The sequence below is a fragment of the Coregonus lavaretus genome (genome assembly GCF_964263955.1).
Source record: "Coregonus lavaretus genome assembly, chromosome: 13".
Classification (NCBI taxonomy): Eukaryota; Metazoa; Chordata; class Actinopteri; order Salmoniformes; family Salmonidae; genus Coregonus; species Coregonus lavaretus.
In genome coordinates, this window is record NC_140000.1 from 24201940 (window position 1) to 24218579 (window position 16640).

At 41.4% G+C, this 16640-nt stretch overlaps 1 protein-coding gene across 1 annotated transcript in view; it reads left to right on the forward strand.

The window, feature by feature from the left end:
• Positions 1-8981: 8981 nt before the first annotated feature.
• LOC311139573 (ubiquitin-conjugating enzyme E2 E2-like) overlaps positions 8982-16640 on the forward strand; it is a 30819-nt gene continuing 23160 nt past the window's right edge. Inside the window, exons 1-3 of the mRNA XM_084174473.1 lie at positions 8982-9134; positions 11088-11273; positions 15008-15058. Of these exons, the coding sequence (XP_084030599.1) occupies positions 11095-11273; positions 15008-15058 (230 nt within the window). The 5' untranslated portion in view covers positions 8982-9134; positions 11088-11094. The remainder of the gene's footprint in view (positions 9135-11087; positions 11274-15007; positions 15059-16640) is intronic.

Genomic DNA, 16640 nt, shown 5'->3' on the forward strand with positions numbered 1-16640 from the left:
TCCAGGTGACTACCTCATGAAGCTGGTTGAGAGAATGCCAAGAGTGTGCAAAGCTGTCATCAAGGCAAAGGGTGGCTATTTTGATTTGTTTAACACTTTTTTGGTTACTACATGTTTCTATATGTGTTATTTTATAGTTTTGATGTGGTCACTATTATTCTACAATGTAGAAAATAGTAAAAAGATAAAGAAAAACCCTTGAATGAGTAGGTGTGTCCAACCTTTTGACTGGTACTGTATATAAAATATATATATTTTTTAACACGAAAGTAGTGCACTGGGCCTTTACTAGTCCTGTAAATTGTTTAAAAAAAACCTTGAATGAGTAGGTGTAACCAAACTTTTGACTGGTAGTGTATACAGTGGCTTGCAAAATTATTCACCCCCCTTGGCATTTTTCTTATTTTGTTGCCTTACAACCTGGGGGGGGGGGGGGGTTGTATCATTTGATTTACACAACATGCCTACCACTTTGAAGATGCAAAATAATTTTTTTGTGAATCAAACAAGAAATAAGACAAAAAAACAGAAAACTTGAGTGTGCATAACTATTCACCCACTCAAAGTCAATACTTTGTAGAGCCACCTTTTGCAGCAATTACAGCTGCAAGTCTCTTGGGGTATGTCTCTATAAGCTTGGCACATCTAGCCACTGGGATTTCTGCCCATTCTTCAAGGCAAAACTGCTCCAGCTCCTTCAAGTTGGATGGGTTCCGCTGGTGTACAGAAATCTTTAAGTCATACCACAGATTCTCAATTGGATTGAGGTCTGGGCTTTGACTAGGCCATTCCAAGACATTTAAATGTTTACCCTTAAACCACTCGAGTGTTGCTTTAGCAGTATGCTTAGGGTCATTGTCCTGCTGGAAGGTGAACCTCCGTCCCAGTCTCAAATGTCTGGAAGACTGAAACAGGTTTCCTTCAAGAATACCCCTGTATTTAGCGCCATCCATCATTCCTTCAATTCTGACCAGTTTCCCAGTGCCTGCCAATGAAAAACATCCCCACAGCATGACGATGGTGTTCTCGGGGTGATGAGAGGTGTTGGGTTTGCGCCAGACATAACATTTTCCTTGATGGCCAAAAAGCTCAATTTTTGTCTCATTTGACCAGAGTACCTTCTTCCATATGTTTGGGGAGTCTCCCACATGCCTTTTGGCGAACACCAAACGTGTTTGCTTATTGTTTTCTTAAAGCAATGTTTTTTTCTGGCCACTCTTCCGTAAAGCCAAGCTCTGTGGAGTGTACAACTTGAAGTGGTCCTATGGACAGATACTCCAATCTCTGCTGTGGAGCTTTTGCTGTGGGATGTTCAAAAAGCTCCATAAAATTTGATTTGATTTGATTTGATTTGCAGCTCCTTCAGGGTTATCTTTGTTGCCTCTCTGATTAATGCCCTCCTTGTCTGGTCTGTGAGTTTTGGTGGGCGGCCCTCTCTTGGCAGGTTTGTTGTGATGCCATATTCTCTCCATTTTTTAATAATGGATTTAATGGTGCTCCGTGGGATGTTCAAAGTTTTTGATATTTTTTTATAACCCAACCCTGATCTGTACTTCTCCACAACTTTGTACCTGACCTGTTTGGAGAGCTCCTTGGTCTTCACAGTGCCACTTGCTTGGTGGTGCCCCTTGCTTAGTGATGTTGCAGACTTTGGACCTTTCAGAACAGGTCTATATATACTGAGATCATGTGACACTTAAATAAAGTCCACCTGTGTGCAATCTAACTAATTATGTGACTTCTGAAGGTAATTGTTTGCACCAGATCTTATTTAGGGGCTTCATAGCAAAGGGGGTGAATATATATGCACGCACAACTCTTTCGTTATTTATTTTTTAGAATTTTCTGAAACAAGTAATTTTTTTTCATTTCACTTCCCCAATTTGGACTATTTTGTGTATGTCCATTACATGAAATCCAAATAAAAATCAATTTAAATTACAGGTTGTAATGCAACAAAATATGAAAAATGCCAAGGGGGATGAATACTTTTGCAAGGCACTGTATATATATACCTTTTATTTTTTTCAGCACCCTTAGCACCCCTACTTCCCGCGGCTATGGCTCATGGGTAGGCGTCAGTAAGATCTGGGAGAGGTGAACATTAACTGGAGAGTGAGAGAGAGAGAGAGAGAGAGAGAGGCAGAGAGAGAGAGAGGCAGAGAGAGAGAGAGAGAGAGAGAGAGAGAGAGAGAGAGGGCGAGATAGGGAGGGGTTGTCCAGACTCTTGGTTTTAACACTCTTGGTTTGACCACCAGACAACAGCAAGACAAAGAGAACAGTTATGAGCTGAACATAACAGTATGCCAGCGGAAGAGAGGACAGTAGCAGGTGACCCAACTGCTGATTATTATGATTTCCCATTGTAGCCAATTCAGTTGCAGTAATTCCGTTACAAATCTTTTCATAATTCCGTTACCAATTTGATAATGGAATTACGAATTGTAATCACTTAATAATTCATAAACAAAATGTATATCAGTCAAATCACTATACATAATTGGTAGGTCTACCATTAATTGTTACTTCTGTGAACTTTCATTATCCTCCCTCCTCATGAGGGAGAGAAATTAGAAAATATCTTAAAGATATGTGGGTTTTTGGTAATGGAATTACAAGGCACAAGGCAATGTTTCTTAAACTTACAGAAGGAAAATAATGTATCCAAAACTAAATATAAGTGTTGATATTAGTTGGCAGGGGTCTTTAAGTCAACATTATTGTGTTTTGATGTATTTCTAATACCTTTTAGGACATTTATTTTGGTAGATGTTTTCTAAGACCCCTTTTCCATCTATTTATCCAGAAATCAAAGCCTTTATTATGCCTAGTTTTTAAGATGGATTTTTTTTTAAAATGTATCTATGTTTTCTTTACCCAAAAATATAGACTTAGCTTTCATTTGACACCCAATTTGATATGCTCCTATGTCCCTCCAGGACACCTACAGCACTCGATGTCACAGGAAGGCCAAAAAGATCTTCAAAGACATCAACCACCCGAGCCACGGCCTGTTCACCCCACTACCATCCAGAAAGCGAGGTCAGTACAGGTGCATCAAAGCTGGGACCGAGAGACTGAAAAACAGCTTCTATCTCAAGGCCATCAGACTGTTAAATAGCCATCACTTACTTGCCGGCTACCACCCGGTTACTCAACCCTGCACCTTAGAGGCTGCTGCCCTATATACATAGATATGGAATCACTGGGCACTTTAATAATGGAACACTAGTCACTTTAATAATGTTTACATACTGCTTTACTCATTTCATATGTATAAACTGTATTCTATTCTACTGTATTTTAATCAATGCCACTCCGACATTGCTCGTCCTTTCCATTCCATTCTTTTACTTTTAGATTTGTGTGTGTTGTTGTGAATTGTTAGATACTACTGCACTGTTAGAGCTATGAACACTGTTGGAGCGTTTCGCTACACCCACAATAACATCTGCTAAATATGTGTATGTGACCAATAACATTTGATTTGATTTGATTTGAACTTCACGTTGGTGCTCATGGGTCCTTTTCGATGGAAATGCCCTTATATAGATTTAGCTGCTCATTTAACATTCAATAATAATTGTGGATATCTAAAATCAAGATTATTTGACAGTTCAAAGTATGGATGCCTTGAATGATGCGCATTTTAGTTGCGCTAAACCTCAATAGGGATAAGAAATGTTATATGGCATTCTCATGGTTGGATGAATGCTTATATAATAGAAAAGCAAGCGACAATATGCATTGGGTTCAGATACACAAGTACAATTCAAAAATCTCTAACCCCTAAAAATGTTTGTTGATTTGTATTTTCTTCTGAACAGAGGTGATCATTCTTGAGAGCTGAGTGCAACAGCAACAAACTGGCAGGTGTCCAGATCCATTTTGTGGCTGAGAAGAGAATCGGTTTCACACAATTTGCCCTGAAATAGAACAAGACAACCACAAAAGAGCACTCTTGCACACTTGGATGATTTCTACACAGTCCAAGGCCTTATGTGATTATTGGAAAAGTTTAAAGTCTGTCTCGGAGAGGCTCTTCTTGGTTTCAGTGGGCTTGGTGTATGTATGTGTGCTGGGTGAAAGTTTTTTAAAAAGAAATTATTTGTGGCTCTCACAACAGGAGCAGCCAACTCTGAAATGAGAAGACTGTGATGTCTGCAGGATTACTGATCAGGTATAGGACTAAACCACCGGCTTCAGTCAATATCCTGAACAAGGATGAGAATCTATCTACACTGACTTAATCAGAATCAGGATGAGTTCAAACAGGGTTATAGTGGTTCCTGATGTGAACAAAAGTGCTGAATCTGTAAGACCCATGTTGGCATTGTAACGCTATAGGAGAATGTATCAATCTATATGTGGATAATAGTCATGTCATTCGCTTCTATAAGAGTTAAAGGAGACTCTCAAAACACTTATTTTCTGGGTCTGGGTTCCCATAATAAGATAATAAGACTACACTTCATTGCCTTTGGATGGGCAAAACAGATGCAGTTGAATAGATTTCTGGTGAAATCAATAAACATATAATCAATAAACACAACACCAGAACACCTTGGTCTCTCTACTTACAGGTCCTTTGATAATAGAAACCCATCGAAGCTCATATTGATAGTCACCCTCTGAGAGAAGAAGATGATGTGTGTTTGAGTGACCTTGGCTTGTCCCTGGCTTCCTGTCCCAGCGTTGCCCCTGTCCAATCAGTGTCTCTCCGCCTGAATTGCTGCCAGTCCCTGGGATGGAGGAGTAACAGATAGACAGATAGACAGACAGACAGCCCCCTGGCCTCCTCTCTCCTTGTCCTCACCACATCACCATGACATTAAGATGACAGAAATGTCACTGATGTCAGTGTGGCATCAGACAACAGAATAACATGGGGATATACAGGCATGAGGAGAACAGTACAGAAGACAGTGAGAAAGTGCAGGAGAGGAGAGTTGATTAGGCCCCAGTGGCAGGTGTCATAGCCCCACCTTGTGTTCAACACCAGGAAAGGATTAACACACACTGATGCTCAGGATGCTGAGCCATTTCAATGCCTTTTATGTCAGCCAAGATCTGATCACTGTGTCTGCCATTGGATAGGGCCTTCAAAAAGATTCAACATATAGATTCAACATATAAATGTTGGATAACAACTGATGTGAGCACCATCAACATAAAGTCTTTATAATACACCCATATGCATAGTGCTTAATTGAGCAGCTCTCTCAGGTCAAATCTTGGATATTTGATGACACAATACAGTGAGGGAAAAAAGTATTTGATCCCCTGCTGATTTTGTACGTTTGCCCACTGACAAAGAAATTATCAGTCTATAATTTTAATGGTAGGTTTATTTGAACAGTGAGAGACAGAATAACAACAACAAAATCCTGATAAACGCATGTCAAAAATGTTATAAATTGATTTGCATTTTAATGAGGGAAATAAGTATTTGACCCCCTCTCAATCAGAAAGATTTCTGGCTCTCAGGTGTCTTTTATACAGGTAACGAGCTGAGATTAGGAGCACACTCTTAAAGGGAGTGCTCCTAATCTCAGTTTGTTACCTGTATAAAAGACACCTGTCCACAGAAGCAATCAATCAATCAGATTCCAAACTCTCCACCATGGCCAAGACCAAAGAGCTCTCCAAGGATGTCAGGGACAAGATTGTAGACCTACACAAGGCTGGAATGGGCTACAAGACCATCGCCAAGCCGCTTGGTGAGAAGGTGACAACAGTTGGTGCGATTATTCGCAAATGGAAGAAACACAAAATAACTGTCAATCTCCCTCGGCCTGGGGCTCCATGCAAGATCTCACCTCCTGGAGTTGCAATGATCATGAGAACAGTGAGGAATCAGCCCAGAACTACACGGGAGGATCTTGTCAATGATCTCAAGGCAGCTGGGACCATAGTCACCAAGAAAACAATTGGTAACACACTACGCCGTGAAGGACTGAAATCCTGCAGCGCCCGCAAGGTCCCCCTGCTCAAGAAAGCACATATACAGGCCCGTCTGAAGTTTGCCAATGAACATCTGAATGATTGAGAGGAGAACTGGGTGAAAGTGTTGTGGTCAGATGAGACCAAAATCGAGCTCTTTGGCATCAACTCAACTCGCCGTGTTTGGAGGAGGAGGAATGCTGCCTATGACCCCAAGAACACCATCCCCACCGTCAAACATGGAGGTGGAAACATTATGCATTGGGGGTGTTTTTCTGCTGGGGACAGGACAACTTCACTGCATCAAAGGGATGATGGACGGGGCCATGTACCGTCAAATCTTGGGTGACATTAAGGTCCTGGAGTGGCCTAGCCAGTCTCCAGACCTTAATCCCATAGAAAATCTGTGGAGGGAGCTGAAGGTTCGAGTTGCCAAACGTCAGCCTCGAAACCATAATGACTTGGAGAAGATCTGCAAAGAGGAGTGGAACAAAATCCCTCCTGAGATGTGTGCAAACCTGGTGGCCAACTACAAGAAACGTCTGACCTCTGTGATTGCCAACAAGGGTTTTGCCACCAAGTACTAAGTCATGTTTTGCAGAGGGTTCAAATACGTATTTCCCTCATTAAAATGCTAATCAAATTCTAAAATTTTTGACATGCGTTTTTCTGGATTTTTGTTGTTGTTATTCTGTCTCTCACTGTTCAAATAAACCTACCATTAAAATTATAGACTGATCATGTCTTTGTCAGTGGGCAAACGTACAAAATCAGCAGGGGATCAAATACTTTTTTCCCTCACTGTACTTACTTATTCCTCATGCGTGGCTGCAGAATGCATTGAATTTGCTGTAGCTAATGCTATATTGAATATGTTGTAGCTTTAATAACTTTCTATAAAGATGTTATGTCGTTTTTATTTAATTTAGTGATTGTGTTATCAGTGGACCTATAGCCTATAACACATTACCATTCAATATCAAATATTGATACTACTTCCAAATAGACCTAGCCTACATTTGCTCAACAGCTTTAGTAGTGAAATAATATTTACACCCCATCCAATCCACTGACACATTTGCCCAGATGGACCTAATTGAACGTGTTTCTCTCAAGCAGCACAACATCTGTGTCGAATTTGGTGAATCTAATGTCACTCCACTCAACTGTTCAACGCACACAAAAACGCACCAGCCATGAACTGAAGTTCCAACCAATCTGAAGACAAGCCTAGTAGGCCCTAACAGTGAACTGCCCCAGGAGACTCAGAGCATTCAGCATTCTTTCTCCATTGGTTTTGGTGTGGAGAGGGGACCTGAGGAACATGGAGGACGAGGTTCCCGATTGTTCTGGGTTTAAACTTATACACTGCAATTTCCATCACAAAGGCCCTCAGCACAGTGCAGAGCTGACCTTGTGCCCTGTCACGGTGAGACTCAGGAAGTACTTGTGCTGCAGCCTCCTCTATTCACACGCTGGCCCATAGGTCGCTGTCAGGCCCCTCCATGGCCGAAGGCTATTGTTATGCTGATCTAATGACTGTGAAGGGTAATCCAAAAGGCCTTCATTAGAATGAGGATCAGAATTCATAAACATTCAATGAGGGAGGAACATGGAGGCATTGCATGGGAGCGCTGCAGTGAATTATTTGATTGAATAAGTTTGGTCAAATGGGGAATGAATGCACAGTCCCTCCATCAGTGTGTCATCATGAAGTATCTCACAGTCCATACAGGAGAAGCTCTGCCCTGCACAGCAAAAGCTCTGCCCTGTATGACAGTGTGTGTTGTTTTGGGCTATTTTTGCAAGGGAAGACTTTGCTTGAATTCAAACCTTAAACAATAAACATTTGAATAAACATGGCCTTTTACAGCATATTGGATGACTGTCATTCATATTCCATTCATCCAGCTCAATGTAACATCGATAGGTTTAGGCTACTACATGATACTCAAATTTTCCCTGTACCCATCATGAGGTTGCTACAACCTAGCCTATGAATGAAAGTTTACAACCTAGGTGCACAGGTCGAGATAATTTTTTGTAATCAAGTTGAGAGACAGTGACACATTCAATAGCGCTTTGCACACTCTTGCCTCCATCTAGCTGATCTAGGATGTAATCATTAGTCCAACAGTTGCAAACGAGAGTTTCTATTGGACAAATTCAGGTATGTCCCCATTTCGTTCAGTTTGCTTCCGTTTAAGAAACGTTTTTCAACAGAATCTGCGCAATGAATACACCCCTGATCACACGCAAACACAATTCACGTACATAGCAGCCACATACAAACAGCTCGTTGTGTATCCAATTCCTTCTCGCATCTATCTACGCGCTCTCCTCCTCTCACCTTTCTCTTCGCTTGTGGACTTCAGTGCACAACACATCAGCTACTGTACAGAGTGCTGCTGAAGCTACTATAGACCTTCATTGCAAAACTGTGTTTTAATAAATGATTTGGTGACGTGAATATATTTAGTATAGTTCTATCTAAAAGGCATACTTTTTATGTTTCACTATTTATTTATTTATTTTGAAATTCACTGAGGAGGATGGTCCTCCCCTTCCTCCTCTGAGGAGCTTCCACTGATATACACATACACTATTCATCCCCATTACACTAAAGTTATGTTGCCCATGGACAGCTATGCGTGAACCAAGTCTGGGTTTCCCAAAAGCATCATAGTTTAGTTTCAATAGAATTAAGAAGCTTTTGGGAAACCCAGCCCAGTGTTATGCCATACTATGTTGAGTTTCCTGATCTACACGCGCGTTATCATAGCCTACCTTTCTCATTCGACCTGCAGTGTCCATCATTTTCAGATAGCCGACATCCAACATTGAGTAGTTTGACTAGTTCAACTCTATATTTGCTGTTTTGAATAATACAACTGCTTTGTGGTAATGTATCACATTTGTTGATGTTGGACTATTACAACTTCTCCAAAGCATACAGATTTGTTTTATCTCGGGCGAATGGGACCATCATACGTGCACGAGCGGCGCGCGCAATATGAGAGCGCGCGTGGAGGCGGTCCGGCTTCTTCAGTTTTCTGTAATCGCTTTTCGGTTGCTGCCTTCAGTTAAATAGCAAGGAAGGACACGAGTGCGAGCAGACGGCCGTGTGTGTGTGGATATACTTTTCACTTGGGATTTTAATACAAAATACAGCATCGACGGTCAGCTGCCAGGTAATATTTACGCACGCATGTTACTGTCCTTCGTATGTGTACAGAAAGTAAGTAAATGTCCCGTGAAAGTGGCATTTTCCGATGAGGGGGATGTGTGGGACGTGCCTCCCTTTGTGCCTGAGCAGCTCAACGCTCATTGTGGACACTTGAGAAACGTTGGATTCACACATTTCCAAGCCGTTCATTTGGCCCTCGCGTCGACTGGCCTTGACGAGCCCTTGATGCCTTGTCGAAGAATTTCTAAAACGTGATGTTCTCTGCATATTTTCCCGAGTTTTAAACGCTCAGGCCTCTTGATTTAAATTCCCCATAGCAGGACATAGCACAGCGGGTGCTACTTTTTCCTGCAGTGTTAATGATGTTTGTTATGCATTTCTTTTTTGACAGCTCTATTTGTGTCGCGGGCACATGTTATTATTATTATTTTTTCAGTCGAAAGGGGGAGGCTTGCAAATTGTGTTGACCTATTGCTCAGCTGGCTCCGAAACAACGACAGAAGAAAGTGATACATTATTGTGTCCTATTTATTGAGGCCCCTAGAGTCAACACGCGCGTCGTCTTTGATAAATGTAACTAACAATTTTCAGAATTGATATCATTGCCCCAAGTTGCCATCGCACGCCTGTTTTGCAAGTCGATACATGTCTGGCGAGTGGATACACTAATAACGTTGATGTCCTTATCATAACACCCCCGGGAAAGGTAGTGGTTAAGCACTACTTTAGTTTACCGTTTGTATGTTTCACCGTTGGCCTATTCCCCAGGCTTTTATTCGAAACAATATAAACTGATACGTTTGGCTTGACGTCCGTGATAGATAAAAAATTACCTCACCGCATTATTGTCATCAAAGCCTAAGGCGATATCTCAGTCATCTGATGCCCTTTGTAGAGGCACAGGCCTACTGTTCTAGTGTCTCTTTAGCCTACTAAACTTAACTCCCTGATTAGTTGAGTTTAATCGGCAAGTGTCTCTTTCGATCTATGTTCCATCAAATCGATGTGGTCAACTACTGAAAAGGTTCATGAGTGGTGATATTGAATTAATTGTTTTAGATAAGACTATATTGTCAGTAGGCCTGTGACATGTTGACTCTTCAAGTCAAGACATCTTGACAGCATTGTTCTTTCATACTAGACTAAATTCCATTCCATCTCAACAAAGTCATGTTTCTAATGCATTCAAAAATGTGTAGGTGGTTTGTTAACACAGTAATATTGAATCTTCTTGAAAGAGTTTGAGATCTTAGTAGTTTGTCAAAATATTGACAAGCCGCTCACTACCTCTTCTTTTTCAACACACAAAATAGCTTCACCACCTTGCCTTCAACACATTAACCAGCAAAGTGAAACAGACTTAAATTATTTCCCTGTTGTGAAAATAATTTCCTCCTGCTAGGACAATCAAGTATTCTGTTCTACTCAACCACACAATGGAGGCAGGTAGCCGCTGTTGTGTGGTTAGACAGAAAAGCCAGCAACTGGAGGGTTGCCAGTTCGTATCCGGGGTCCGGTAGGAAAAATGTGGCGGGAAGTGAGCTGGCAACCGGAGTGTTGCTGGGATCAAATCCTAGATGCCATTGCCTGCCATTGTGCCCTTGAGCAAGGCACTTAACCCCCACAACAACAGCTCCCCGGGCGCCCGGCGTGGCAGCCCCCCGCACCTCTCCCCCAAAAAACCTGTATGTGTGTCTTTCAGAGGGGTTAGGTTAGAAGCGGAAGTCACATTTTGGTTGGACCCTGTGTGCAATTGACCAATACAGTGATCTTAATCTTAACCTGCAAAATGGCACAATGACTAGTAAAATGATAGACTGTGCAACCTTGGAACCCCGGCAGTCCACACAAGGTACCTTTTTTGAAAAGGCCTGGGCAGGCTAACATACCACTAATTTATTTTGCATAGAAACCATAATGAAAGCTAAAGCTGTGCTGTTTGGTCTCTGTTTCCCAGGGCCAGGATGTCCAGTGAGGTGCAGAGACCGGACGATAGCCCCAGCACCAGTGGGGGGAGCTCGGATATCGAACAAAGAGAATCATCGGTACCCCCAGAACAGGAGCGGGAACAAGCACAGCCCAAAAAGAAGGAGACCAAGATCTCCAGTAAAACAGCTGCCAAACTCTCAACCAGTGCCAAGAGGTAAACCTTGAATCTGGCTCAGTTTAGTGGTATTTAAGTGGGGCAGGTTTGAGCACCTCCCTATCCTCAGGGCGGTGAGTTACACTGAGTGTACAAAACATTAGGAACACCTTCCTAATATTGAGTTGCACCCCCTTTTTCCCTCAGAACAGCCTCAATTCGGCAGGGCATGGACTGTACAAGATGTCGAAAGCATTCTACAGGGATGCTGGCCAATGTTGACTCCAGTGCTTCCCACAGTTGTCAAGTTGGCCTGATGTCCTTTGGGTGGTGGACCATTCTTGATACACCCGGGAAACTGTTGCGTGTGAAAAACCCAGCAGCGTTGCAGTTATTGATACACTCAAACTGGTGGTGCCTGGCACCTACTACCATACCTCGTTCGAAGGCACTTAAAATATATTGTCTTGCCCATTCACTGTCTGAATGGCACACATTCTCGATTGTCTGAAGGCATAAAAATCTTTCTTTAACCTGTCTCCTCCCCTTCATCTACACTGATTTGAAGTGGATTTAACAAGTGACATCAATAATGGATCATAGCTTTCACCTGGATTTACCTGGTCAGTCGATGTCATGGAAAGTGCTTGTGTTCCTAATGTTTTGTACCCTCATTGTATATAACGCTAACCGGTCCTATGGGCATCATTATTCTAATCACACTCATGCTATTAATATATCCATTAGATTTAGTCCATACAAGATGTGTAATGAAAGGTACCCTTGTTGCATCTATCGCATCATGACACTGTAATGCCCGTCATTCATCTGACAGGCAGATTACTATGATGATTATGCCCCTGTGTCTTTCCTGGCCGTGTGATGATAAGAGCTTACCAGGAAACACTAGGCCCGTTCTGGTTATCCTTGGTTATAGCATTTTCATAGAGCTTTCCTTAGCTAGGTCAGGTGGCCTGAGCCCTAACAATGATGACCATACTTTCATTCATAACACATATATGTGTGGTTAGTGTTGTGTCATGAACAGCACTCCCTCTGTCGCCCACCTAGCCTTGCCAGTGGAAACACAGATTGATAGGAGGTGATGATAGAATTATGCAACCAACCGAGCCAGGGATTGCCTGAGGCTACAGCGCTTTTTATAACTATCCCTGATATTTGGAACATCTTCCTGATGTGTAGCGCACTTATAAGACACTCCACTGTGCTCAAACCCAGGGTAAACCCAGGGTTTTAGTATTATGACCACAGTGCAGTTATGTCAGTAATGGTATAATGTGTTTCCATGCTGCTTTCCCAATGCCTGGTTCAACACAGATGGATGCGACAACATTATGACTGATGGGTTAAACTGCACTGTTGTGCATTTAGTTAATCGTCACGTCATTGTGATTTGTCATCCCTGTTATACAAAGATGTTTATATGATGTTATTAACCCTTCCCTCGCAGGTGACTGCTGCGTGGTTGAATTTGAAAGAGTAATTAAAAGATGTTGACATTTGTACAGGCCTATTGTAAAAACAGACTCTGATAAATCATTTCAGATTTGAACCTTTCAGGATCTGCAATTCTTTTAAACAGAGGTTGTCTCATCATGTTTGTAATGTACCTAATGCTGCTTCATGCTTCCTCATAGAAAAGTAAGTGTAACAACACAGTATGGCACTGTGTGACACCATTAGGCTTGGGTGATATTTGGGGAGACCTCTTCTACGATATGCTACTCTAAATATTGCCATATCCGATATAATCGTGTTGCGCCATTAATGACTAAATCATTCCAGTCGGTGCAATTTTTGTGCTTATTTACCATATTATAGTCACATTGTCATTATTTAATCTTTGAGTGGCCTTTCTTTTGTTGGTTTAGTTAATTTATTTAGACTTCATTTTAAACACATTGATACAGCCTAACTGATAAAACTGCAAAGTTTTTTAGTCTTGCACATCACAATATCGTCTTGCACATCACAATATATCGTCAATGTCAAATATCACAATATTTGATTTAATCATATACAGTGGCTTGCGAAAGTATTCACCCTCCTTGGCATTTTTCCTATTCCCATTTGATTTACACAACATGCCTACCACTTTGAAGATGCAAAATATTTTTTGTTGTGAAACGAACAAGAAATAACACCAAAAAAACAGAACTTGAGCATGCATAACTATTCACACCCCCCCAAATGTCAATACTTTGTAGAGCCACCTTTTGCAGCAATTACAGCTGCAAGTCTCTTGGGGTATGTCTCTATAAGCTTGCCACATCTAGTCACTGGAATTTTGCCCATTTTTCAAGGCAAAACTGCTCCAGTTCCTTCAAGTTGGATGGGTTCCGCTGGTTTACAGCAATCTTTAAGTCATACCACAGATTCTCAATTGGATGGAGGTCTGGGCTTTGACTATTATATTCCAAGACATTTAAACCACTTGAGTGTTGCTTTAGCAGTATGCTTAGGGTCATTGTCCTGCTGGAAGGTGAACCTCCGTCTCTGGAAGACTGAAACAGGTTTCCCTCAAGAATGTCCCTGTATTTAGCGCCATCCTTCAATTCTGACCAGTTTCCCAGTCCCTGCCGATGGAAAAACATCCCCACAGCATGATGCTGCCACCACCATGGTGTTCTCGGTGTGATGAGAGGTGTTGGGTTTGTGCCAGACATAGCGTTTTCCTTGATGGCCAAAAAGCTCAATTTTAGTCTCATCTGACCAGAGTACCTTCCATATGTTTGGGTAGTCTACCACATGCCTTTTGGCGAACACCAAACGTGTTTGCTTATTTTTTCTTCTTTAAGTAATGGCTTTTTTCTGGCCACTCTCCCGTAAAGCCCAGCTCTGTGGAGTGTACGGCTTAAAGTGGTCCTATGGACAGATACTCCAATCAACGCTGTGGAGCTTTGCAGCTCCTTCAGGGTTATCTTTGGTCTCTTTGTTGCCTCTCTGATTTAATGCCCTCCTTGCCTGGTCTGTGAGTTTTGGTGGGCGGCCCTCTCTTGGCAGGTTTGTTGTGGTACATGATCTGTACTTCTCCACAACTTTGTCCCTGACCTGTTTGGAGAGCTCCTTGGTCTTCATGGTGCCCCTTGCTTAATGGTGCCCCTTGCTTAATGGTGCCCCTTGCTTAGTGGTGCCCCTTGCTTAGTGGTGTTGCAGACTCTGGGGCCTTTCAGAACAGGTGTGTGTATATATATACTGAGATCATGTGACATATCATGTGACACTTAGATTGCACACAGGTGGACTTTATTCAACTAATTATGTGACTTCTGAAGGTAATTGGTTGCACCAGATCTTATTTAGGGGCTTCATAGCAAAGGAGGTGAATACATATGCAAGCACCACTTTTCCGTTATTTATTTTGTATAATTTTTTTGAATTGTTTGAAACAAGTTCTTTTTTTCATTTCCCTTCACCAATTTGGAATATTTTGTCCATTACACGTTGTAATGCAACAAAATCGGAAAAACGCCAAGGGGATGAATACTTTTGCAAGGCACTGTATCGGCCCAACCCTAGACATAATAGGCCTATAATGGATTGCTTTGTCATTTGTTAAATAGAGATTTTTATGATATGTTAACTGATATAACTGCAATTTTTGGTCTGGTCTACCTGTATCATCATGTTCTATGGATTTATTAACCACATGACATTTGTGCATTTCATCATCACATTGGGGTCAAATGCATTCTGGGAGCTTTTTCAGTTCCTATATGTGATGGAGATATTCATTGCCACAAAGATTAAAACAGAGTATCATTGTTTTTCAGGATTCAGAAAGAACTTGCAGAAATTACACTCGACCCACCTCCAAACTGCAGGTAAGGAAAGATTGCTCTCTACCAGCATTTATGTTTATTCACCTTGCTAATGTTATGGGCTTGGGATTTCAGGATATACTGTATTTCTGTTAGGAAGGATGGACTTCAGTCTTTCTAGTTTTACATAGGCAGTCAGGTATTAGATGTAGGCCTAGTTTTCTAACCGCATAAGAAACATACCATTTTAGATCATATGTTTTCAGTTGAAAGCCCATCTAAAAAGGAAAAAGAGTATGTGTGTTTTAAAAGTAAGTTTAGATTCTCATGTGGTTCCCCCGTTCTGCTGGGGATTTACCACAGACAGACAATGGTTATTGTGTTCTGCTGCTGCCTGTCCTTTGAGGAAGAGATATATGGTGGCCAGCTAGCAAGTGGCAGACCGACCACATGTGCATCAGCCGCCAAATGACAAAAGGCATCCCTGGGGGACGTTGTGCAGAGGCCTTATTAACTTAAAGAACACAAAGTGACGTTGTCATTGATTATCCCCCCTGTTTATAACAGCACAGTAATTACCTCAGGCTCAGCATTCAAAGGCAAATTACCAGAGAAAATGGATGCCAGGCAGAAGGCAAGTTTAGGCATTTATCTGCGGGAGATGGAGTGCATTAGGAGATGTTGCTGCATTTTGGCCATTTTAGATTGGTTGTGTTCATTTTATATGCACCTGTTAAAACAACTGAGAAATGGCCCTGAGTAACTCATCCAGCGATGTACAGACAGTCATGTGTGATGCTGTGCATGAACTAATCACTTTAACTGAGTTTCATGTAACACCCTTGCTGGAAGGGTGAATATATAGGTAACCTTTTCATTTTAATTCAAAATGTAGTTACTGAAGGGTAAATTAGATATTGAGTATTGGCTCTTTTTACTCAAGGACTTCAAATAATCTGTTTCAATGGACTCAGAAAAATGAGGTTGTCACATTGGAAATGATTTTGCCTGAGGCTACACAGGCAGGGTGATTAAAGGCAGCATCATTTGAAAGTAAAATAATCACTAACAGAAATGTTCAGTCGTCAAAATAACTAGTTGCCTGGAAAACAATTAGGTGTCTTAAAGACAATCCTCTCTGTGTATTCCCCAGCTGCATATTCATGCTAATCCAATATAACAACTAGGGCCAGGATGATACCAGTATCGCAAAAACTCTTTGGTCCTTTAAAAACCTGCTTTATGTAAAATATTGTGTGCTATAAATGAATGTGTGGATGACAACATAATTATGTTTGTTTGCAACATTAGGGCTGTTTTCCTAAAGAAGTTCAACCCAATTCGTGTTTTGTTTCCTTGCCACAATACTAATGAGTATCGCGATACTGGTATCGTCCCGGCCCCAATAACAACTGAAATAATATGGCTTTTATAACACGTCCCAATTAAAATGTTCTCCCACTGTTATAATGGTGTGATTTAAGGTTATAGAATATGTATAATAGACAAGTTCATTAATCCTTAAGAGTCTATTGATGCACCCGTGCGTCAATCTAAGTAACATAATACAAAAATCCGTCAGTTTAAGCTAGAGATAAATGTTTTTTTGCATCTCAATCCACATCCGCCAATGTCAGTCTTCCAC